The 25,673-nt window shown below is 55.1% G+C and overlaps 3 protein-coding genes across 7 annotated transcripts in view; all 3 read right to left on the bottom strand.

The window, feature by feature from the left end:
* Positions 1-1,605: 1,605 nt before the first annotated feature.
* Josd2 (Josephin domain containing 2) lies at positions 1,606-5,263 on the bottom strand. 5 transcript variants are annotated; one of them, XM_052164383.1, is made up of 6 exons: positions 5,049-5,258; positions 4,821-4,878; positions 4,273-4,432; positions 2,817-2,942; positions 1,964-2,158; positions 1,606-1,857 (listed from the first exon to the last, which is right to left on the bottom strand). In XM_052164383.1, the coding sequence occupies exons 1-6, from the start codon at positions 5,088-5,090 to the stop codon at positions 1,758-1,760; spliced, it is 681 nt and encodes a 226-aa protein (XP_052020343.1). In that variant the 5' UTR covers positions 5,091-5,258; the 3' UTR covers positions 1,606-1,757. The 5 variants fall into 5 exon arrangements, with proteins under 5 accessions (XP_052020343.1, XP_052020335.1, XP_052020371.1 ...); XM_052164375.1 differs by having other exon boundaries at positions 4,273-4,435; XM_052164411.1 differs by lacking the exon at positions 2,817-2,942 and having other exon boundaries at positions 4,273-4,435; positions 5,049-5,263.
* Positions 5,264-5,556: 293 nt separating this feature from the next.
* Positions 5,557-7,822, bottom strand: Aspdh (aspartate dehydrogenase domain containing). Its single transcript, XM_052178816.1, has 7 exons — positions 7,759-7,822; positions 7,045-7,189; positions 6,720-6,804; positions 6,468-6,617; positions 6,168-6,388; positions 5,940-6,094; positions 5,557-5,600 (listed from the first exon to the last, which is right to left on the bottom strand). The coding sequence occupies exons 1-7, from the start codon at positions 7,820-7,822 to the stop codon at positions 5,557-5,559; spliced, it is 864 nt and encodes a 287-aa protein (XP_052034776.1).
* A 2,178-nt stretch (positions 7,823-10,000) lies between these two features.
* Lrrc4b (leucine rich repeat containing 4B) overlaps positions 10,001-25,673 on the bottom strand; it is a 20,113-nt gene continuing 4,440 nt past the window's right edge. Inside the window, exon 2 of the mRNA XM_052178822.1 lies at positions 10,001-12,273. Within this exon, the coding sequence (XP_052034782.1) occupies positions 10,447-12,273 (1,827 nt within the window). The 3' untranslated portion in view covers positions 10,001-10,446. The remainder of the gene's footprint in view (positions 12,274-25,673) is intronic.

Genomic DNA, 25,673 nt, shown 5'->3' on the forward strand with positions numbered 1-25,673 from the left:
CACACAGATATGAAAGGAGATAGAGGCAGAAAGATGGAGATGAAGAGACAGAGTGTGAGGCAGGAGCCCAGTTAGGAGAGGCAAAGAGACAGGTGGAGACACCGGGCGCCTGTGGGCCCCAGCGCGGCAGGACCGTCTCACCTGGCCTTGGTATCTGCGCCCCCAACCCTAGCCAAAGCCCTGCAATTTAAGGGGCATCCCAGGGGCGGGCCCTGCCCCTTTCCACACCTTATCTGGCCAGACCCGGGCCTTGCAGCTAAATCGAGCCTCAGCTGTCAGCACCAGCAGCGACAGCTGCACAGGCGGCTGTGCCACAACCTCCCTCTTCATGGCCTGTGCCCCAGGCCCCTGGGGGTCAGCATGGAGGCCCCCACCCACAGCAGTGAAGCCTCGTGAACCCCTAGCTTCAGGACAGGCCTTGTCAGGCATGTTAGGGCCAAGGGTGCTCCCAGGAGTGAGGTGTCAGTGGGGGCACAAAGTCTGCACTAAAGGCGAACAGGCGGCATTGACTCCCGTCCCTCCACAGGCTCGTTTAGGACCTTATTTGGTCACAGTGGAGGGTGCACCTGGGCTGTCACAGGCTGCACCACTCAGGCCAAGAATAGAAACACTCGGAGTCCTGCCAGTTGTCCTCTACCCGGGACTAGACAGGGACAGGTGGGGCAGGGGTGAAGGTGGACAGGGTGGGCGGGGAGGAGGGAGATAGAGGCATAGGGAAGGTGAGAGGCCCACCCAGAGACCCAGAGGGTCTTCAGAGCCGTGGAAAGGGATGGGGAAGTGGGGTGTGGTGGAATACACCTGTGATCCCAGCACTTGGGTGGCTGAGGCCGAAGGATCATGGCTAGTTTGGGATCTGCCCTGTTTATGTCCTTCACATGATGGCAGCGCCTTGAATCCTTTTACTAGCGTGGTATTGGGGTGTGGCTTGCGTCCCCAGATGAATTAATTACTAGGGTAGATCCTGGTCACAGTGGGGTCATGCCCCAAGCTGGGCCCCTCCTCTCCTATAATCCCCAAATGGGTCTCCTGGGTCCCTGTTGCCCAGGCCTGCCCCATCAGCTGAGGGCAATCTCTCTGCTTGCTTCCCACAGGCCGCGGGCCTCAAAGGCAGGTCTGGCCATGTCCTTCCCCTCTCTGTGACTCTGGTGCTATTACCTGGGTCACTCAGGGTGCTCCTGTCTGGGCCCTCCCCCTGGCTCCAGTCCCTTTCCACTCTGCCCTATATACACAGACCTGTCAGTCAGCACATCCCCAAATAACTGCTGGTGACAGAGGAGCCGCAGCACTCTGGGCACATCAGCGACTTCCGAGTCTGGCCTTCTCTTGCTTTTCAGGGCCCTGTGACCTCACCCAACCGCCCACCACACCCAGGAGCCTTGCTCCCGAGGGAGCTGATTATAGCCAGTCCTGCCTGCTGCCCAGCTCCCCAGCACCTGGGAAGTCAAGGGGTGTGGTCACAGGCTGCTGGACCCATGGTCATCTTTGGGGACTGCTTTAGCTTATATTCTGATTTTGGAAGGCGACATGTTGAGTTTTCGTTTCTGTCTCCCTGTGGGTTCTGGCCTTTGACTGAGAGCGATCCCAGGAGCTGAGCCCAGGCACAGATAACAAAAGAGCAGATTTATTGAGGCAGCAGTGGTGGGGGGAGTGGGGACCCTAGGGCAGGGTGCAGGCCTCCTGAGCCCCGGGGTGCAGGCCCTTTCCAGGCACTGGACACTTAGGACTGTGGCAGCAGGCAGCGGTTCCCAGGTAGTGGATCAGCCAGTGTGCAGCCAGCGGCCGGCTTCCTCTACCTCCTTGGTCACCACCAATAGCACCTCACACAGGCCTTGGGCCAAGGCAGCTGCTAGGAAGGCCCTGAGGGGAGAGTGGAAGGTGGAGGTCTCAGCAGTCCAGGCGGGTCCATCTCCTCGCAGGGCAGTTCCAGGGTTGGCCCCAGCCTGTCCCTTTCTTCTCTACTCACCTGACTCCATCCTCGTCCCCCAAGGCCTCAGGGGCCCGTAGCTTTGAGTCCAGATTATAGTAGATGCCGTCCACCTGGCGCAGCGCCACCCAGTGTCGGCGGCGCAGTGGCAGAGACAGCAGCCCCAGTGACACAGGAGAGGGTAGGTTCAAGATCAGGCCCAGTACCTGGGGCAGGACCAACTGGGACAGGGGTCTGGGGAGGGGAGGGATACAGCATGAGCCCGAGGCACCCAGGTCTGGGTTGTGGGCCACAGAGGCACTTGGATCCTGGTTCCTTCCCCAGAATGAGCGTCCATTCACCCACTGACCCTTTCCTCTCTTATCTGGTAACTCCAGCTTTGGTTTGCTTAGGCGGGGTCTCGGGTATCCCAGATGTGCATCAACCACCACAGCAGTTTATAGAGTGCTGGGGTGATATCCTGACCTTGTATATGCTGGGTAAGCTTCCGCCAATGGAGCCCCGGCTCCTCAACGTTTTGTTGCCCTTTGAGACAGGGTCTCCATATGCAGTCCAGGCTGGCTTCCAACTCAGTCTTGCCTCGGGCCAACAGGATGGCTCCACCACTCATGACCTAACTTCTGTCTTTCCCACCTTAGCCATGAGTTGCTCATGAGTCCCCTAAGTCACTAAGTCCCCTTTGGATTGGTACCAAGTTTATAAGTTCAATCCATCATTCAGTCAGACCCCATCTGCCATAGCCTCCCCTCCCCTATCCACCTTCAACCCTCCCCTATCCACCTTCAACCCTCCCCTATCCACCTTCAACCCTCCCCTATCCACCTTCAACCCTCCCCTATCTACCTTCAAGTCACGCGCCCAGAGCCAGTGCAGCTCACAGCCTAGGCCCTACCTCCTCCTGTCCCACCACACAGCGGCCAGGCCCAGGCCCTGCAGGGCAGCCATGATCACGTTGACATCATAGTTGCCGGTACCCAAGAGGCTGCGATGGGGGTTCAGCCGGGAATCAGGGGCTAGCCTGGGGGTGAGGGGACACAGCCAAGGTTTGAAATCCTAGAAAGGCCTCCACCTTCCCCCATGATAGGAGAGAACCAGAGTTTGGCCTCTGATGCGTCTCTCTTCAATCCCCACACAGCTTCTCAGCCTCCCGTCCTGTTCTCCCTCCCACCGGAGCCCTGCACTGTTGGACGGCTAAGGCCTTTCTTATATTTTTCCACCCATCCCAGGCTCTAGTCTCTCCCTCCAGCCCACCTCCGGCCCCTCACCACTTCCACCTCTCCCGTGACTCCCAAGTGCCCGGAACAAAGGCTCCTCCATCCTTCCCCTCATCACGGTCTCTCTCCAGACCAGCTTCAGACGTCACTTCTGGGAGAGGGGCCTTCAGACCCAAGACTGTGCTCAGAGTCCCTGGGTGACAGTTATCTTCATGCTACTGTATTGGACACGGGGTGGCTCTTTCTCTTGGTAATACCCTGTCCTACCCTGCTCAGCACCCTCCCTAGTGCCCTGCCACCCCAGGACAGACTCCCACTTCCTCCAGTGGCAGGCAGGCACTGCACAGCCTCAGCGCCCGCTCTTAGCCGCTACCCACCCCACTGCCCCTTGTGCCCAAGCCTTCCCTCTAGCTCTCCCCAGCTCTGTGGCCCTGCTCCTCTGCCGGACGGGACCCACTCGTGTCCACAGCTTCCCTTCCCCTCATCACATCTGCCTCAGCTCTAGCTGTTCAGCATGTCCCTGGAGAAAGAGCTGGTGCCAGGAGAGATGCGGATCTTCTAACGTAAATCTGAAGTTTGTGGATAAGGCCTGCCCCTGGGTGTGGGCCAGGACTACAGGCTGGGGTGTCTGTGTGCTCATGGAAGGACCCTGCGGCCTAGATGTGGGAATGGGGAGAGAGATTCTTAGGAAAGTTTCTTAAGAGAGTACCCAAGTGACCAAGAAGAAAAAAGCCCCGTGTAACACGGAAACAGCCTGTTTGGGCCTAGGAGAGCAGAGAAGGAGAAAGGCAGCAAGGGCTGGAGCACTCAAGGCCTCGGAGTTCAGCCTGAGGGACCTGGGCTATTCCCTAGGAGCATGGGGAACCAGAGAGGGACAGAAGCAGCGGAGGGGGCAGGCAGCTGCGGGGCTGTGTAGGGTGGACAGGAGGAGAAAGACAGACAGCTGGGAGGTTGTGACAGAGGCTCAGATCAGAGAGGTTGAGGCCAGAGCTGGGGCTGAGGCTGTGAGAAGCAGCAGGTGGGAGAGTGGGCAACAGCTCCTGGATCTGAGCCCTGCCCCTGCTAGGGTCCCAGGCAGTCTCCCGTGCCTCTCTGAGCCCCAGTCTTCCAGGGCCAGGACACAGTGACAGTCACCTCTTGCAGATTTCGTCGGCAGCCTCCTGGCTAAAGAGCTGCTCTTGGAGGACGTTGTTGAGAGCGTGGACGGCGCACAGCTCTAGGCGCTGCCGCTCGTGATACACTGAGGGTGGACTCGGTCTCGCTTCCGGCGCCTGAGACATGCCCGCCTCAGCTCCTGCTGGCGGGTGGGACAAGGAGGTGTTAGGCACCTCGGATCTTGGTCATCCGGTTCTCTAGATTCCTGTGTCCCTGGGTAATGGTCATTGAGATGGGCACTGGGGCTAGTTTAGGAGGATGCGAGGCCCCTACCCTATTTCCTAGGCTGTCTCCAGAGCACAGAGACACCTTTAGAGCCCAGTCCTGAGGGTCGGGGGAGTAATAGCTTATCTGCTCACCTGGCAATAGAGACCCACCCCCTACATGTCTCCAAGCAAAAGGATCCGGATCATCATCACCTAGCAACGGACCATCGCCCTTTCTGTCCCTAGGAAACAATACCTTTTTGGTTCCCAAGCAACAGAACAACCCCACCCGCTTGGTAACCGGGTCCGTTTTCTGATCACCTAGCAGTGGAGGACTCCTCCTTTCCCGTCTCTGGGTAACAGGGTCTCTTCTGGTCGCCTAGCAACGAAAGACTTCCCCTCGTCAATAACCAGGGTTCTCTCCTCCCTTCACCTGGCAACAAGGCCCTCTCCCAGTTACTAAGCAACAGGGGCCCCTCTCCTCTTCCTGTCACCTGGCAACCAGGCACGCTCCCACCCGCCTTTGCTTGTCGCCCGCCTGGCCCTCACCCCGCCGGCCTTTGCGCTCCCCGGGACCGGCCGCTTTCGCATTCCCTAGGCGGCGACGGACCGGGTGGTACCACGCTGACTGAGCAGGCGACACGGACTACAGCTCCCGGCGACTTGCGCGCGCCGGACTGCGATTCCCGAAGGCCTCTGTAGGGCGTCTAAATAGGACGCGCAGTCCGGAAGTCCTCCGGGGCCGCTCTGCCGCGAGGGACTACAACTCCCATCGGACGACGCAGCCGCTTCTCGTTCTCTCCCAGAGCTCACTGCTGCCTAGAGGTTTCTGGGAGATGTAGTAACTAGTGATCTCGCGATAGCTTTCAGAGGGCTGGTTTGTGTATGCGTTCACACGCTGCTGCTATGGCGTCATGCACAGTGTTTATCTGAAGCGTGACGTCATAGAAGTGGGGACAAGGAACCAAAGAGGCCAAACAGAACAGCTGGCAGAACTCTGATGTTTACTGGGACCCATAGTAGTCAAGGTGACTGTAAGGGTAATAGGGGAGGAGACTCAGCAGAGGTGGATCCCAGGTCTGGAGGGGAGCTGACAGCAGCCTGTGGGGAGAATGAAAAACTAGGATGACAACACAGACACATGCAGGTGGCCATGGTAAACGTGGGTTTTGAAAATGGTAATGTGGTACAACCCAAAGAGGATCCTCAGAAAGAGATGTGGATGGAGAGACCTAGAGGGGGACCCAGACGCTGAGAGAAAGTAGAGCGGGGGGGGGGGGGAGGGGGAGTTCATAAAGCCTGAGAGTGAGAATTAAGGATGAGCAAAGACAGAAAACTGGGGTGGGACACTCAACGTGGGAGCTCTGCAGAGCACAAACGCCAAGGGTCGTTGGTGGGGGGTGTGGGGGTGTGGGTGGTGGTGGGGGGGCTTGGCCGCACCCAGTAGGCTGCGCCAGAAGGCTGTAACAGTAGCAGAGCCGGTGACAGCACCAGGCTGGGCTGGGTTCTCTCTGTGGGTGTGCACAGCGAAGCTGCGGCCTGCGGGTCCTGGTGGGCCTGTCAGCTCCACATCCACCACGTGCATGTCGGTGAGGCTGCAGCCAGCAGAGGAGGGCGGTCAGTTCATCCAGAACGTACACAGCTATGACACCCAGTCTCTTTGCTCACCTAAGGTCAGCCACAAGCACCCCGATGACACGATCGAAGCCTAGACTGGGGGCAGCCAGAGCGGCGGCTGCCATGGTGTTAGAGTTTCGGGGGGCCAAGGGACAGAGCCCGCGCACAGGGCCCTCATAGAGCACTGTGCGGGGCCCACTACACTGTGCTGCAGCCAGGGGTCCCTCCAGCCGGAAGCCATCAGGATGTGTGGCCATGGTGACTCGAAGGCTCTGGAAGTAATGGCAGGTTCAGGAGACCCAAGACTCTTTCTCACATGCTCCCTCTGGTCGAAGCCCAGAGGGTTCTCACCTGGAGGCCTCCGGCTGCATCCAGTCTGCTGATGTCTTCACTCCCCCACAGGGCCCCTCGGGCCACAAACACAGTGTGGCCCCAGTGGTTTGAAGCCTCCAGGAGCTGCTGCTCTGTGGTCCGGTCAGCCAGAGCTGAGGGGGATCCCACCTTGGGACATGGATGGTAGAGAGAGGCAAGACCAAGATCACTGCTGGGGGGTGGGATGCAGCCAACACAGAGAGAGGCTCACTGAGGGGGGAGGAGGCTCACCAGAAGGTTTGCATGGCGAAGGATTTGTGCCCCGGATTCATGGATTATTTTTGGATGGGCCACTTCTACCACAAGGTCAGGGTGCCTAAAAGAGAGACATGGAGGGGAGGGCCTCGGAGAAGAATCAGGTCTCCTGTCTCTCAGGTTCCTCAGGGTTTGGAGGGATATCAAGGCTTATTCTGGCTTGGGGGTGGGGGTTGGGAAGTGGGGTGGTGGGTGCATTCTAGGTTCTCTTTATGTGCAGGGAGACTCAGAAAGGGTCAAAGGGTTGTCTGACCCTGGGAGGCAGGACACAGCTTTGGGAAGGCTCCTGTGAGGCACTGACCTTCCCTCAAGGGCAGTGAGGTCTTGGAGCTGCAGGGCAGGGGGCACGCTCCCTGCCATTCGTCCAGGGTCACGGTTCCACACAAAAACAAGTTCTAGGCCCAGCTCTGGTCCCTGAGTCAGAAGGCGGGACACAAGGGACTGGCCTGCAGAGAAGGGAGGGCTAGGGAGCGAGGAAAGTGCAGAGACCCCCTCCCAGGTCAGGGAGATGGTGGGGGGGGTGGACAGGGACCCGGAAAGAGACAGAGAATACACAGAAGTCCAGAGAGGAGAGACAGACAGACAGAATACATAGAAACTTAGAGAGGAGAGACAGAGATGTTCCACTTACACAGAGACACATAGAGACAGAGACACACAGAGAGGGACAGAGACCTAGAAAGAGACAGACATAGAGAGACAAAGACCCAGACACATTCAGAGAGATGAGAGCGAGAGGAAAGACGGAAGATGGGAGAGAGAGGGAGAGGAGGGGGAGGGGAAGGGGAGAGACCGACAGACCGTGGAGACCCAGAAAAAGGACAGAGAGACCTGGAGAGAGGCAGACACCCAGAGATAAGCACTCTCTCAGAGAGAGAGACAGAGCGGCCCGGTTGAGTGGGTAGAAGGCAGTCTGGGCTGGCAGGCTGGGGTGAAAGGTATGTGGGAGTACAGATGTTTCTGGAACTTTAGGAACAAGGCTACAGAGGGAGGCCCCAGGCCAGTTCTTACTCACCCAGGCGGCCATAGCCTACCACCCCCACCTTGTGAGGAACTCGAGGGGCCACAGTGGTGGCCATGGTCTTTAACACGCTATCCTGCTGTGGGGGATCCGCTGTGTCAGATCTGACAGTGAATGATCTTTGGACTTTGACCCCTGACTCTCTCCACTGAGGGAGGGAGCAGGATGGGGAGGGCATCCTTTTGGAGCCCTCTGCCCTCGTGCTGGCTGGCATGGTGGCTTGGAAGCTAGGCCTTGCCCTGGACCTGTGTGCCCACTACCCCACTGCCTCCAGGACAGCCCATGTTCTCTCATTACTGTTGAGGTAGAAAATTCCCTTTGCAGTGCCCTCTCCTCAGGCTGGCCAGCAGGTTGTCATGGAGACTGCATTTTGCTTGGGATAGGAGAAGAACCGGGGACAGGACCTTAGATCTTCCACCAGGCTCCTTATAGACCTCTTGACCTCCTTTCCCCCTGCATTCTGAGTGGAAAGCTCTGACTGGAATGGCTGTGGTCCTGCATACCCGCTTGTGTCCTGCTTTTCCCAGTCCTCCGTGCCCCTCAGTCCTAGCTGGAGTCCCGTCCTTCACTCCAGCGGCTAACTGCCCTTGAGCTCACCTTAACTGTCCAACATTCATGCCACCTCGAGGCTGCATTCTCAGGCCTCTTTGTATTCCTGGTCCCCTGCCCCCCTCCTGTCTCCTGTCCCATCCATGAAGAAGGGACCTGCATGGCTGGGGGAGTCTCTAAGTGTCCCATGGTGAGCTCAGCCACTGGCTGGCAGGCCTGGCATGGGATGTGGCAGGCTGCAGCAGGCCAGCTCCCTGCCCCCATTGCCACCTGGTACAGCCGCAGTGTTGCCATGGTAACCAGGATCCTAGCCGAGATGGTTGCAGAGAAAGCAGAAAAGATGGAGAAGCTAAAGTGCATGCGCAACAGCTCTGTCCCAGCTCCATCAGCAGAGAAGAGCCGGATGGGGAAGGAGACAGGGCCAGAACCTGACAGTTGTCACAGATAAAGAATCCCTTAGCAATGGGAGGGAGAGAAGATGGAGAGCTGGGGGCACTTAAGAGGTGGGGACAGGGAGAAGAGGGCAGGAGCACAGTGTGCAGGAGTCGGAGGGGAGATGCCTGCTCTCCCATCCCTGGTAGAGGCGTGCACCCTGGGGCCTTTCATGTCCACAAAGGGTCTAGTTCTATGTGTGGATGACAGGTCAGGCTGCATAGGCCGGCCCAGGAGGCCAGGTGCTGTGTGCTGAACTGGCTACCTCTGTTTCCCTAGGCCTTCTCAGACCTCCTGGGTAACTTTAGTTCTCTGGAGGTTAAACCTTGGACACACGGCCACTCTGAAATGTCATTAATGTCCCCACTCTAGCACTAATCCTGGCCTGGCTGAACATTTTTGTCCTTGGTAATTGTGGATGCTGCAGGTGACTCTGCCGCCCATGTGCCCTGGTCTGCTTACAGTGTCCCTCATGTGGTCCAGACCTGTTTGTTCTGTGCACCCCTTGTACAAACGTCGTCTCCCAAGTAGCCAGGGGTGTGTGTGAAATGGAGGGGACTCTTGTGAGGACACGGCCCTTTGCTCAATAGTGTCACCCAGACTGTCAGTGGTGGCCTTCCTGGACAGCCGTGCCTGCAGATGGTCCGGTGAGGAGAGCTTCTGCTGCTGGCCATGCTCCTGGACAGCATGATGGCATCCCTTTTCAGGGGAGGCACACATGGAGCACGCGGGGGAGGCTGGGGTGCAGCTCTCATGCCCGCACTTCAAGGGAGCTCCGCCCTGCCAGTGTGGCCTTGGGCTCCCAGCACTCAGCACCCCAGTGCCCCACAGTTCTGCCGCTCCATGCTTTGCAGGTCTAGGGCCCTTTTAGCTTGGGTTGTGTGCTCTGTGGTGTGTGTGTGTGTGTGTTGGGGGAGACACCAGAGTCAGAAAGGAACAACAGCTCGAGATGAGGACAAATACAGAGACACGGAAGGGCAGGGCAGCTCCGGAGCCCCCAGCAGATCCCTGGAAGGGCAGCGGGCAGGTGGAACCGTGCTGCGGTGAGCTGGGCGAGCCTGCTCCTCCTCTCTGGAATCTTGGGGATGGAGAGCCCCAGAGCTGTAACTGGAGTACCCATTCTCTCCTTGTCCCACCCACAGGGGCTTTGTGCTCTCTTTCTCTTCAATACTTTCATGACCAAAAAAAATTTTTTTTACTTTTTCCGTGTTTTTTTTTTTTTTTTAAAGTAATTACAGAGCAGGTAGTGATTGACGCAAACCTCCCTTCAGTATCAAAAGAGTCTGTGGGGTGGGGTGGGCCGGCCAGGGCCGCGAGTGGAGCTCGCTGTTGGGGACATTGTCGGAGTTGCCCCCTGGGCTCTGGTGAAGTTGTCTGTCTCTTGTGTTTTGAGGGTGAAGGAGTAGGAGGGAAGGACGGGCGTCAAACTGCAAAAGAAAAAAAAAAAAGAAAAGAAAACGAAAGAGGCATAAAAGGAGGGTTGTTGGGATGAGGGGAAAGGGTACCCCTCGAAGAAGCTCCTCAACCCCCCCGGAAGGTGGCGGGCAGGGCAGGTGGGCAGAGGACTCGGCAAGGCGGAGGGCGGGGCCACCTCTCCTGATCTCCAGGTCCTTTCCCATTGCAGGGCGCGCAGGCGCCGCCAGGGCTGCTCGGCAAGCAGGAGCATCTCGGGCAGGCGTCCTGCGTCTCGGGCGCCTGGCTTTAGATTTGTGTCTCTTGCACGTTCTCCTTGGAGCCGCTCTTGAAGAGCAGAGGTTCGTGGATGGAGTTGAGGCCGGGGCCTTTGGCCCCGCACCCGCCTCCTGGGTTGCCGCCGTAGTGCGCCTTGAAGGCAGCCGCCACGTAGTGGTGGTGGTTGAGGTGGTCTCGCTCCAGCGCCGGAAGGGCCAGGTGGCTGTCCCCACCCACGCCCGCGCCTCCAGCCACGGCGGCGGCCGCGGCCACCGACACAGCGGAGGCGGCGGGCAGCTCGTCCTCCACGTTGATGATCTCCACAGTGCGCGTGGGCCCGTGGTGCTTGTGCAGCTGGTGCTGCTTGCGCAGCTTGTAGAAGGCCACCAGCATCACGGCGGCCATGAAGGTGATGGCCACGAAGCAGCCGATGATGATTTTGGTGGTCTTCATGACATCGTCTAGATCCTTAAGCGCGTTCTCTGTCACGTCCGTGATGGGCACCGTGAAAGCTTTCTCCGTGGGCTTCGAGGAGCGCGGGGCCGGTGCCGTGGTGGACGCCGAGGCCGGGGCTGCAGCGTCAGGACGGCCGCCGCCCCACGCGCCATCAGTCGTGGGCCCCGGGGGCTCCTTCTCAGTACCTCGGGGCTGCTGGGCCTCCTCCCCCGGCTGCGTCTCCAGCGTCTCCACGGTCACCGTGGTGAAGTAGGTGTAGCCGCCCGCGCCCCCTCCACCGCCCCCACCCCCCGGGCCCCCGCCACCAGGCCCTCCCGCAGCCACAGGGTCCACGGCCGACACGTTAAGCGTGGCCGAGGCAGTAGTGTTGCCGGCCGAGTTTGTCACCATGCACGTGTACTGGCCCGTGTCCTGCACGGTGACATTGGTGAAGTTGAGTGTACCATCGTGCAGCACGGAAATGCGCACACGATAGGAACCGTGCGTCATGAGCGTGCCGTTAGGGGTCAGCCAGTTGACCGACGTCATGGATGTGCCTGTGCGGCACTTGAGCTCGGCCGCCATGCCCTCGGTGACATTGAGGTCTGTGGGTGGCTCCACGATGACCGGGGCATAGCAGGTGAAGTGCGACTGGTCCAGCTCGCCGATGTAGCGGCCCTTGAGGCCGGCGGGCGCGTGGCAGCGTGCGCAGCATGTGGTATTGCTGGGCACGGTCTCCTTCAGCCACCAGCTGAGCCACAGCACGTCACAGTTGCAGTGCCAGGGGTTGTGGTTGAGGTGGACACGCTCCAGGCGGTGAAGGGGCGTGAAAAGGTCATGCGGCAGCGACATCAGGTTGTTGTGGGACAGGTTTAGCTCCTCCAGCGACTTGAGGTCGTCGAAGGCGTTTCGCTCGATGGTGGCCACTTGGGCATGCATCAGCCACAGCTTGCGCAGGCTGGTGAGGCCCTGGAAAGAGCCGGGGCGAATTAGGTCCAGCCGGTTCCCCGACAGCTCCAGCTCCTCCAGGCGCACGAGTGCTGTGAGGTTGGGGATGTCCTTCAGGTTGCACATGCCCAGGTTGAGGTAGCGCAGGTTCACCAGCCCCTCGAAGGCCGCCTCCGATATGTACTCCAGTCGCTTCAGCTCGCCCAGGTCCAGGCGGCGCAGTGAGGGCACGCGGTTGAAGGCGTAGGACGGGATGCTTTCGATGGGGTTGTTGCGCAGCCACAGCTCCCGGAGCTTGGACAGGTACTCAAAGGCCTGCGTGGGCACTGTGGTCAGCCGGTTGTCGAAGAGTTCCAGTGTGTTGAGACTGGGCAGCCCATTGAACGCGCCCACCTCGATCTTGCGCACCAGGTTCTTGCTCAGTTGCAGGATCTCCAGGTGTCGCAGGTGCTTGAATGTGTCGGTGCGGATCACCTGCGGGGACACCAGTGTCAGTGCACCTGACAAGCCGGGGGGTGGGGGGGGGGCAGCGGGACTCTCCCGTTCACACAGGACAGTGAGACTCAGCCATCACTATGGGGTGCTAAGGACAAGACCTAGGGCCTCTAACGTGCAGGACAGGGGCTCTATGACTGAACCACACCCTGCCTCTCACTGGAGCATTCTAAATGGTCCACAGCCACTGAGCCACGCCCCAGCCCCTCCCTCACCGGGGAGCCTAGGTAGGCGCTCTCAGTTATCCTCCATCCCCAGCTTGTCTTTTGATTTTGTATTTGGAGACAGGGTTTCATTAAGCTCCCCAGACAGGCGGCAAACTTCTCCTCGCCAAGGTTCTGACTCTGGAATGACAGCCTGTGCCTCCATGCCTGCCTTCCTGGTGCGTTTTCTGTGGTCCATGATCCTTCCCATATGCACCTGCCGTCCACCCTTCAACAATCCTACACTTCTCTGTTCAGAAAGGCGGAGAGGAGAGCAAGTCACTACCGGGTTTGTTGGGTGCTGAGCTGGGCGGGCCTGCCTCCCTCTTGTTGGCTGTGTTGATGGACAGATAAAGGGACCGAGGCTGCAGTTGTAAGGGACACCACAGTCCTCTCCCAGCCCCGCCTTGCCTCCCTGGCTGTGGGGCCTGTCACCGATGACCACCGATCAGGGTCTAACCCCTGAGGGAGGGCGGCAGAAGGCAGGTAGCTGCCGAGAGACTGCGACCATGCGCTCATGCTGCTGGGGCTTCCTGAGTCTCCTCTTCACATCCGGCTCCTGACTGTGCTCCTCACGGGTTTTGAGGGCGTGGCACCCTAGGGAGAAGAGCCCTGGCCCTGCTAACCCACAGTCTTCATCACAGCAGCACCTGCAGCACCAGGTCACCAGCCCTGAAGCCCTGCCTTCCTTCACTGTTTCAAGTCTGTGTCTCCTCTCCATGCCTACCTCCACCTCGCCCCCCATCCCCACCCCTCCCCCATCTCCTGCAAGGGTGTTTAGATGTACAAACCCGGCACGTCCCCATTCACACTTCGCCACAATATTCCCTTACCCCATACAAGCTGCATACCTAGATGACCAGGGACAGTGATGTCCCATACCAAAAAAAAAAAATTATTGAGACAGGGTCTCATGTAGCCCAGGCTAGCCTAGAATTTGCACGTAGCCATGGATGACTTGAATTCCGAATCCTCCTGCTCCACTACCTGGTGTTGAGATTCCAGACCCTCTCCAACATGTGATTTATTCAGCAGTGCTGGGGCTGCAACCCTGGACTCTCTGCATGCCCGACAGACACTCTACCAACTGTATCCCAGCTGAAGATGCCCTAAGGAGCCATGGTCCTGGCTTGAAGGAGTTCATTCCCCCCCCACCCCCGGCCATCCGCTCCCCCTTCCTTCATGCTTTCTCTGTATCACGTGTTCTGACAAGCACCTCAGAACTGCAGGCTCACTGCTGCCCCCGAGCCTGTGTACCTGCTGTTCCTCAGGCTCCAGGTTCCAGTCTACTACCTCTCAAGGCCAAGTCCTCCACCCTTTCCGTGCTCAGAGCAGGAATGCCTGCTCTGGAGGATGTCTTGGCTGTATCCCTCACGGGTGTGAGGTGCCCGTGTGGCTGTGTGTCCGTCCCCGTTGGTTCTGGCTTTATGAGAGCAGAGCTTCCCCTCTGCAATGGAATGACTTTGAAATCAGCCCCTCTCAGAACTCCCGTGTAGGACACCCGCTTTCTCAGTGCTGGAGAACCCCGAGCCTAGAGGGCCCTCAGATTCATCAGAGCACAGAGTCACACCCCCAGCTCCTCCCTGTGCCACTGGGCTACAAGCACATTTCATGAGGACATCCATGAGGGCACTGACCAACAGCCTGGGACCCTGATGACTCATGGAGCTGTTGTGGTTTTACGGGAAAGAGATGAGGAGGGATGGGAAAGCAGAGCGTGGGGACTCATGCACATAGTTAATCCCAGCACTCCCGGGAGTCTGAGGGGGGTTACTTGGCAGGGGTCTACTAAGGTTTCAAGTGTAAGGGACAGAGAAGGGGGCTGAAGAGGAAAGACGGTCCCTCAAGACACACTGCGAAGGCGGGTACCCAGTCCGAACCACACACAGGACAAGCAGTCACAAGCCCTTCTTTCTTGTGGTGGGAATCATCTGTGCTCCTTTTAAGGAAATCTACACAACAAGGAAAAAAAAGCCTGGACCACATGAGTTCAGTCGTGTTAGCCTTTCAGCACGCCCACGCATTCTCCTCCTCCTTTTAGAAAAAAAATATTTATTTGTGTGTGTGTGTGTGTGTGTGTGTGTGTGTTACCCACAGAGACTAGAAGAGGGCGTTGAATCCCTTGGAACTAGATGCTGGGAACTGAACCCAGGGTCTCTGCGAGGGCAGCAGGTACTGTTAAGTGCCGGGCGTCTCTCCAGCTCTCAATCTACTTTTCTATGTGTACAAAATTATAGATGATTAAACTTTAAACCTTGGAATTTTTTGAGACAGGATTTTGCTTTGTAGGCCTCGCCTTGGAGCCAAGTCACCTGTTTTGGCCTCTTGAGTAGCTGAGAATACAGGTGTGTGCTGGGATCACCAATCCCAATGATGTTTAATCCTGGTAGGTGGGTCAGATAGAGATTAGGAAAGCCCACATCCAGAGACCAGGAAGTCATGAGGCTTGGACCTACTAATATATGCTTAATCCAGTGAGGGACTGGGGGTGTGGCTCAGTGGTAGTGGATCTCCCTAGACTCTCCCAGTGAAGGGTTGGGTGTGGCTCAGTGGTAGAGCGCCTGCCTGTCATATGTGAGGCTCTGTGTTCAGTGGTCAGATGAGTAGTGACTGCAATCCCACAGAAATACTTGGTTCTAAATTTTCAACTTAGCAGATCATGATCAATGCCTGTCCTGTATTTTGGCTTCTGCTTTTTCCCCAACATCTTCCTTTGCAGTTGGTGGCCAGAGTCATCCAAGGCGCAGTTCTGAGCGTAGTGACTTCAGTGTGCATGTGCACAGAGAGAGAGAGAGAGAGAGAGAGAGAGAGAGAGAGAGAGACAGACAGACAGACAGACAGACACACACACACACACACACACACACACCTCTCCTCTGCTCCATTCACACCAGGGACACACATGGGTCCCCTTCACTGGTCGTACTCTGAGTTCTTGGCACTCTCCTGAGATGGTCTCCTCTTCCCCGGGAATCCCAGGAGAGCCATCTCTGGTATCTGCTTGCTCACCTAGCCCACATGGTCCCACTTATCACAGATTTTCCCAGTCCCATTACACTGGCTGCCACTGGTTTGACAGGCCATGTTCCTGTCTGGACTTACTTTGAGTCTTGTGAGGAGACCGTGGCGATGAGGTCTGCGTGCACAGCATTCAGTGCAATGCTGAGGTTACTGAGCTAGATTTGAAGGTGACTAGGCCAGGGAGAGTGAGACCCTGTGATGTGGAAGGTACTTAGTTAACAGGAACTAGGTCACTCAGGGGACAAGACTCGGCACATGTGGGAGGGGTTTCTAGATTGGAGTGGAAGACCCACCCTGACTGTGGGTGATGCCCTTCTACATTCTGGGGAGCTCTGGGCAGAAGAAAAGAGCCTGAGCTGAGCACCCTTGGACTGGATACGGGGTGACTAGCTGCCTCCCCCTCCTGCCACCATGCCTTTACCGACTTGTTGGACAGCACCCAGAGAACTGTGGGTCGAGAGTCAAGATAAACCCTCTTCCCTGAAGTGGCTTGTCAGATACTCTCTGATAACAGGAGAAACGTTATCAACACAGACCCTTGCTAGACAGCAGCAGGGATGCTGGTGACTGCCTGCTCATCTTTCAGTGTGGGAGACAATGCCAGAGAGCGAAGCCTAGTGACAGCACTTGGGAAGCTGAGGCAGGAGGATTGCCATGAGTTCAAGAAGGCAGGATTATGAGTTTCAGCCAAGATCATCAAATTTACTTTGTGCCCAATGAAGACCTTGAACTCCACCTCCCAAGTGCTGGAACTGTAAGTGACTGGTTTACACAGGACTGGGGATTGAACTCAGGGCTTAACGCATCATAGGCAATCACTCTAGGAACTCAACTCAAAGCCCACCCCAAGTCCCTGCCTTTTGGTAAAAAGCTTAGCTCATTTGCTTTTATTGTAACCCTGAACACACAGGAATTACTTCTACCACGCTGCCCAATGCGTGCACCTATCTTCCCGCCTCTCCTGTGGATTGGATTTCTTATGATTCCATTCACCCTCTACTGCTTTAGAATGATAGTTGACCTTTTCTCTCTAGTGGCTGCCCTTGAAACACTGTGGTGGCGTGAACAGGAATGGTCCTTAACAGGCTCAGATTTGAATGCTTGGTCATTAGGGAGAGGCACTACTGGAGGATTAGGAGGTGTGGCCTAGTCATAGGAGGTGTGGCCTAGTCGTAGAAGGTGTGGCCTAGTCAGAGGAGGTGTGCCTAGTCGGAGGAGGTGTGGCCTAGTCGGAGGAGGTGTGGCCTAGTCAGAGGAGGTATGGCCTGGTTGGAGGAGGTGTGGCCTGGTTGGAGGAGGTGTGGCTTGGTTGGAGGAGGTGTGGCCTTGTAGGAGAAAGTGTATCACTAGGTTTTGGGTTTCAAATGCTCAGGTCAGGCCCAGTGTCCATCTGTCTGTCTGTCTGTCTGTCTGTTCCCCTGATGCCTGCTAATCAGGATGTATAACTCCCAGCACCATGTCTGCCCACATGCTGCCATGCCCCTCTGCAGTGATGATAATGGACTAAACCTCTGACACTGTAAGCCAGCCCCAATTAAGTGTTTTCCTTTATAAGAGTTGCCTTGGTCATGGTGTCTCTTCATAGCAATAGAACACTGACCACGACAAACACTGTCTTTTTTCTTAGTTGCCCTGGCTGGAGTGCCCTGGTGCCCCAAGCAGGCACCACCACACTGGCTTTGATGGATGTTCTGAGAGGTTCTGTGTCATTCTGGGCCTTCCCTCAGGACAGATATGAACAGGACAGAGCCCACAGTATGGTAATTAATAATGTATAATGGTGTAATTGTGGCAGTACCAGCATGCTGGGGTGATGGGCCTCAGTACCCCAGTAGCATCTGAAACACTCCAGATGTCCTCCGAGGCTGGGGTCAGAGTCACAAGGCTTCTATGATGGCTGTTCTTGGTTGTCAATTTGACTACACCTAGAATTAACTAAAACTCGAGTGGCTGGGCACAACTCAGAGGGATCTTTTTCCTTTTCCTTTCCCTTTTCCCTTTTTCTTCTTTTTTAGTTAAATCACTTGAAATGGAAAGACCTACTTCTAATCTGAAGTGGGAAGAAGCACCTGTAATCTGGGCCACGCCTTCAGATGGTGTTGGGCTACTGAGGCCGGAAGCTCCGCAATCACACCGAATGGGTGATTAATTATCGTACTATGGTTTCTTTGAAGTCAGGACTGTGTCTGTCCTGTCCACATCTGTCCCCAGGGAAAGCCCAAAATGGCATGGTCAATATAAAGGACGCGGAAGAAGGCGGCCTGCCCTCTCTGCCTGCTTGCTCTGGCTGGCAAGTCTGTTCCTTCACTAGCATTAAAGTCTACTTTGTCAGGATCCCAGTGCGCACTGAGGCGCAACTGAGGCTTCCAGTCTTATGGACTGAACAACTACTGGAGTCTTGGATTTTCCATTGGTAGACAGACTGGACCACATTGTTAGACTAGCTGGACCACAGGCTGTAAGCCATTCTAACATGTCTTATCTGTCTATCTGTCTGTCTATCTGTCTGTCTATCCCATCAGTTCTGTCCCCAAGAGAACCCTAGACATACTATTGACAGACACCATGGTGATTGACTCTTGCAGCAAGGAGCCCTCTGCCTCTTACCCAACGTTGCTATGACAAAGGAGAAAGGGGACCAGGTTCTGGAATGACAGACCCCAGCTAGCCACATCTGTCCCCTAGTCCTTTAGAACTGCGGATTCTTGCCTGGTTCCCTGCAAGAGCTGAGGAGCGGTGGAGAGTCAGGCAAGGGAGCCTGGCCCCAGCCCTTCCCCAGCCTGGCTTCTGAGGGCACCACGGACTTCGCCGAGTCTGCAACCGGGACTGGCGTTGAGCAAATCACACTGTGTTCTGCTAGGGCTTTTAAGAAAACAAGCTGTCAGGAGATCCTTTATTAAAAATTTAACTGTGGTAGGAAAATGATTAAGTGGACCGTTCATCCTAATGCTATTAAGATAAATTGTTTTCATACGTGCTGAATGTAATGAAGCAGGCAAAAAGGTTGAGCAAGCTTATGAGGTTGCGGTTGTTTCAGTTTTGTGACACAAATTTTTGTTTTCCAGCTTAAAGGATACGAGACTGGAGAGCTGGCTGACCCAGTTAGGTGCGGGCCACACAGAGCGTGATGTCCTGAGTTTGATCCTTAGAACCCACTTAAAAAACTGCATGTAGAGAGCCGGGCGGTGGTGGTGCACACCTGTAATCCCAGCACTCTGGGAGGCAGAGGCAGGCGGATTTCTGAGTTCGAGGCCAGCCTGGTCTACAGAGTGAGTTCCAGGATAGCCAGGGCTACACAGAGAAACCCTGTCTTGAAAAAACCAAATCCAAAAAACAAAACAAAAACAAAACAAAACAAAAAACAAAAAAAACTAAACAAACAAAACCCCCTACACGCAGAGAGGAGGATGCAGGCTGACCCGAGGCTGGATGACTAGACAATCTAGCTGCGTAAGTGAACTTCAGGTAAAAACGGTGGAGTGGGACAGAAGGAGACGCCCTATGCCAACCTCTGGCCTATGCAACACACACACCACACCATACCACACCACACACATACAACATATCACACACACACCACACACATATCACACACACACCACACCATACCACACACACACCACACCACACACACAATATCATACCACACACATACACACAACATACCACACCATACCACACACACTATACCATACCACGCACACACCACACCATACAACACCACACACACCACACCATACCACACACGCATCACACCATACCACATACACACCACACACACAATACCATACCACACACATACACACAACATACCACACCACACCACACCATACTACACACACCACACCATACCACACACATCCCACACCATACAACACCACACACATCACACCATACCACACACACACCATACCACACCACACACACAACACTATACCACACATACCACACCATATCACACACACACCACACCATACAACACCACACACATCACACCATACCACACACACCACACCACACACACAACACCATACCACACACACCATACCACACACCACACCATACCACACCGCAGCATACACAAACCACACCTTACCAGACACATCACACCATTCCACGCATACACACCACACCATACCACACACACACACCACACCATACCATACACATAGCACACATATATGTGTATAGTCACACCATACACAGACAACATGCTTACACAGACACTTGCACACACACATAATACACACATGCACACACCATACATACACATATACTGCCACACCACACACAAACACATACACTCATACATATACACACACCACACACACATCACACACAAATACCACACATATACTTACAGCACACACGCACACATATACCCACCACACACACACATGCGCACCACATCCACACAAACACACACACAATACACCCACAGTGCACACATACATATATATGCATATCACATACACACACATTTATACCCACAGAACAACACACACACACACACACACACACACACACACACACACACACACATCAAAAATCAAAAACAAAACCCCAGCTGTTTCAATGGCAGCATCTCGTGCTTATCTCTTATCCTTGGACAAGATGCCTTCCTCTTCCACAGGAGTCTTGGGAGGACAGACAGCACATGGCTGGGGCCATGTGTTGGCACCAGATTGGCACCTTAGTCACCCAGGCGTGGACTGGTCTCCTTCCTTCCCTCCCTTGTGGCTGTGGCCAGGGCCTGGGACCTGAACTAGGAAGTGGGAGGAGCTGTGCTGAGAAAATTGAGACCTAATTCTACTTCCTGACTAAGGCACCGCCCCTCAGCGCCTCTCTCTCTCTCTCTCTCTCTCTCTCTCTCTCTCTCTCTCTCTCTCTCTCTCTCTCTCTCTCTCTCTCTCTCTCTCGGTGTTCTGTCTGTGCTGAGGAAGGGCTTGCACGGCTGGTCCCCCTCCTCCTTCCTCGACGGTGAGAAAACACAGGCTGGGAAAGATGGCTCCCTGCGTTGACTTCCAGGGCCTAAGTCTAGAGTGAGGAGTGCGTGGCCGTCAGGCAGAGGCCATCAGGAGCTGCGGGACACCACAGTCCCAAGTGTCCAGTGTGGCAGCTGCATCAAGGGAGATGGGATGAGAGGTGAGGGCCACCAAGGCCTTGTTTCATGCCATGCTGGGGACACACACAGCCAGGCTGTGGGTGAGGCCTCTGCAACCGGGCCACGCCCCTACGCCCAAGCCCCCAGACTTCAGTAGCTCTGACAGCGGCGCTTATTATCCTCGCTTCACCCAGGATGAATTGTGTGTGTGTGTGTGTGTGTGTGTGTGTGTGTGTGTGTGTGTGGTCTGGGCAGTTTCCATAATACACCTGAGGCTGAGAGTGGACCCTATATGTCCCTGGACACAGCACATGGGGGCTGATGGGTAGATGAACTGGTGAGGAGGGTGACCTAGGAGGAGGGAGGAGCCCCAGAAGGAGGGAGGAGCCCCAGGAGGAGGGAGGAGCCCCAGGAGGAGGGAGGAGCCCCAGGAGGAGGGAGGAGCCCCAGGAGGAGGGAGGAGCCCCAGGAGGAGGGAGGAGCCCCAGGAGGAGGCCGGTGCCAGCGTTTGGAGAACCTCTTGGTCACAGTGTTTACAGGGTCAGGGCACGGGATGGATGGGATGGCCCTGAGCTCACAGGAAGGGCAGGCAAGCTGTCTCATGGTTGTAGACCCGCCATGCAAGAGGGTTATGGGATGTTGCAGGGCAGCCTGGGCTATGAAATAGAACTCTACTTCAGTTCTCCCTACCCACAGTCAGCAAAGTGCATGCCCAGTTGGCAGGAGGGCCAGAGTTTGGTTCTCAGAATCCATTAAAAAGAAGGCAGGTGTGGTGGCAGGTGCTTGTCACTTCAGGCTGGGGATCCCTGGAGCTCGCTGCTTCCCGGGGAGCCTGGCCTGAGAGCTGAGCGTCAAGCACTGAGAGACTCTTCCTCACAGGATGTGGCTGCTACCAGAGAACTGGTGTCTGAAGTCGTCCTCTGGCCTCCACACATGCATAAGTACACATGCAAACAGGATCTCACACACAAAATGCACACTACACACCACACACCATACATACCACATGCATACACAATATATACTACATACACACACAACACACCCCTCACAAACACCATATACACATCACATGCACCACACCACAGACACACACCACACACCACACACCACTACATACCATACACATACCACACACACACCGCACACCATGCACTCAGCCCACACCACACCACACACACACACACACATACACACACATACACACACACATTCACTCCACACCACACACACCACACTCCACACACATACACTCTACACATACACACTCCACAACACACCACACTCCACACACATACACACATACACTACACACACACACACACATACACTACACATACATAAAATACACATACACACACACCACACACACACACACCACACACCACACACACACACACTCCACAATACACACATCACACTCCACACACATACACACATACACAACACATACATAAAACACACACACACATATACACACACACCACATGCCACACACATACCAAAAACACATACGCTCCACATACTTATACATCAAACACAGACACTTCATACCACACACACACACACACACACACACACACACACACACACAGAGTGTCAGGGGTGGGGCTGGGACACTTCAGCTGGTAACGTGCTCACCGCCTCCTATCCCCACACTGTATAAACTAGGCGTGGTGGCCCTGTTTTGTCATCCCAGCCTTTAGGAGAAGAGACAGAAGGATCAGGATTTCAAGCCTGTCTTCTGCAGTGCAGTGAGTTCAGGGCCAGCCTGAGGTAAATGAAGCCCTACCTCAAAGAAGAAAAAGAAGGGAATGGAGAAGAAAAGACCTGACCCAGCACAGCTCAGTGGCAGGAGGGGGTGTGTGACCCTCCCCCCCCCAAGACAGGTGTGGGAAGGAGGTGCTGTCAGCAGCAGAAGGCAGCCTCTGCCTCCTCTATCTCCAGCAGGGCTCCACCCTTGAGCCACACCCAGCCCTTCACTGGGGGTCTCTAGGCAGGCGCAGTGAAGCCAGGCCTTGGCCACCACACTGGGCTTGTCCTGCGCTCCTTCCAGTCCCTTGTCCTGCCTGCGGATTGGAGGCTCTCAGTGAGCAAACACTGAGAAGACAGGACACGAAGGAGGAGTTAGATTCCCCACAAAGAGCAGCCTTGAGAGAGAAGCATGGGTAGTATTTGGGAAATGGTTCTTTAAAAGATTTATTTCTAGCTGGGTGGTGGCGCATGCCTTTAATCCCAGCACTCTGGAGGCAGAGGCAGGGGGATCTCTATGAGTTCAAGTGCCAGCCTGGTCTACAGAGAGAGTTCCAGGACAGCCAGGGCTGCACAGAGAAACCCTGTCTCAACAAACAAACAAACAAACAAAAACATTGAAAAGGATTTATTTATCATCAGGTGGATGGTGTTTTCTGACATGTATGTATGTATGTGTGTATGTGTGTATGTGTGTATGTATGTGTGTATGTGTGTATGCATGTATGTATGCCACCTCTGTCCAGTGCCCACAAAGGCCAAAGGACAATGTCAGCCCCTCCTGGAGCTAGAGTTGCACGTGGTTGTGAGCCGCTGTGTGGGTGTTCAGACCTGAAGGCAGGTCTTCTGCAAGAACAACCCTTTAAAAAAGCAAAAGCAATTAAAATCGTTTATGTATATGTGTATTTTGCTTGTGTGTGTGTATTTGTACCATGTGTGTGTTTGGTGCCCTCAGACGTCAGAAAAGGACATTAAAGTTAGGAGGTTCTCATAATATGTGGATGCTGGTCACTGAACCCAGGTCCTCTGCAAGAGCAGCAGGTTCTCTTAACAGCTGGGGCATGGCTCCAGACCCCCTCCCTCAAAAGTTTTAAAATATTACTACTAGGGAATCATTTGGAGTTCCTCCTATTTTTGAAATCTCAGTAAAATTGATTGAGCAATTGATTGACATGGCATCTCACTAGATAGCCCACATTGGACTCAAGCTCCTGGCAATGCCCCTGCCTCAGCCTTCTTAGTCAGTTCTTTAGCTCCACACCTTACTAAGAGTTCAACGTCATATATAGGGCACTTCAGCGTGTCTCACCATCCTCTTTGAGACCACACTGTAAATACCTACGCAGAATTCACGGAGAGGGTGTGGGGGAATTCCTTCCCTAGCCATAGCTGTGCAGAGGCAGCATGGGAAACGCACTGCTAGATGTGGGATGCTGGCGGTTGGGCCAATCCTCAAATGGGAGGTCTTTGAACCTTCCTTTTCCTTCCAGTGGTCATGGTGGAAGGACTGCATAGAGCCTCTGTGGAGGCAGCTGTACTTTGCTAAGTTAAATGCACACACGGTCTGAAGGCCTTTCCCTGAGGAAGTCATCCACGGAGATCACTCCGCAGGGAGAAAGCAAAATAAAGAACTAGGTGTGTCGCTCACGACAGTGATCCTGGCACAGAGAAATGGCGACAGGGTCGCCTGGGTAGCCAGCCTGGCTGATTTGGTGAGTTTTAGGCCTGTGAGAGTCCCTGCCTCAAAAGTGAGGTGGACAGCTCCCAGCAAATGACACAAAGGATGGGACTCTGACCACAGGTATGCATATGCACACACATACCACTGCCACCACACACACACACACACACACACACCACTGCCACCGCCAGCCGTCGCAGCAGCAGCAGCAAGGTAGAGACCGTCGTGAGCATCTGAGGGTGGCTATGGGCAGGAGGGGGATGGGATGGGGAAGGGAGCTTCCGCACTAAGGAGCCCAGCTTCCGGAGAAGACGAGGGGACGGAGGGGTGGCCATCCACACTCTGCTTCCCACACCCCAACTTCTCCAGGGCCTGGTGGCCTGTCACCAGACCAGAGTAACCCTGGGGCCACACGCTCAGTTAGAGTGTGGAGTCCAGCCCATTTGGGGTAACTGCAGATTTAAGAAAAACAAAATGTTCTAAGCTCCACCCTCAGCACCACAAACTAAGCAATCCATCTAAATAAAATCAAGTGGGAAGATTCCTCTTCCAGCCTATGGGGACCACTTACTGTCCCTGCCCTGTGTTAGAGACTCTTCCCCTGAGCCTACACACATAACCACGACGGTCACACGTTAGAGAGAATCCTGTCAATGCTCCTAGAGCCCCGAGCGCCCAGGCTACAGTGGGAACAGGTGGTGGGGATCTCTCAGCCATGCAGGTTCTCACAAGGGGGCACTGTGGGGACAGGGGCCCTGCCCAGTAGAGCGCAGAGCTCTGGGCAGCCTTCCATCTGCTCTAGGTGGTCTGCGGTCTGCGGACAGCCTACCCCTCACTGCTCTTGCCCTGGGTGCTGAGGACGCAGCAGGGGATGGTGGCGGGGCATGGGTAGTCATGAAGACAGTTGACGAGACAGTAATCAGTGGTGTGTGGCAATGAATGGTGTGTGTATGTGTGTGTGTTGTCTCTGAGGATGGTATGTTGAGTGTGTGTGTGTGTATAGTTTCTAATGCTGGTATGTTGAGTGTGTATGTGTGTGTAGTCTCTGAGGATGGTATGTTGAGTGTGTATGTGTGTGTGTGTAGTCTCTGAGGATGGTATGTTGAATGTGTGTGTGTATAGTTTCTAATGATGGTATGTTGAGTGTGTGTGTGTGTGTGTGTGTGTAGTCTCTGAGGATGGAATGCTGAGTGTGTATGTGTGAAGTTTCTAATAATGGTATGTTGAGTGTGTATGTGTTTGTAGTCTCTGAGGATGGTATGTTGAGTGTGTTCGTGTGTGTGTGTGTGTGTGTGTGTGTGTGTGTGTGTGTAGTCTTTGAGGATCGTATGTTGGGTGTGTTTGTGTGTGTGTGTAGTCTCTGAGGATGGTATGTTGAGTGTGTTTGTATGTGTGTGTATGTGTAGTCTCTGAGGATGGTATGTTGAGTGTGTTTGTGTGTGTGTGTGTGTAGTCTCTGGGGATGGTATGTTGAGTGTGTTTGTGTGTGTAGTCTCTGAGGATGGTATGGTGAGTGTGTTTGTGTGTGTGTGTGTAGTCTCTGAGGATGGTATGGTGAGGGTGTTTGTGTGTGTGTGTGTGTGTGTGTAGTCTCTGAGGATGGTATGTTGAGTGTGTT

This window comes from Apodemus sylvaticus, chromosome 1 (genome assembly GCF_947179515.1).
Source record: "Apodemus sylvaticus chromosome 1, mApoSyl1.1, whole genome shotgun sequence".
NCBI classification, from domain to species: Eukaryota; Metazoa; Chordata; class Mammalia; order Rodentia; family Muridae; genus Apodemus; species Apodemus sylvaticus.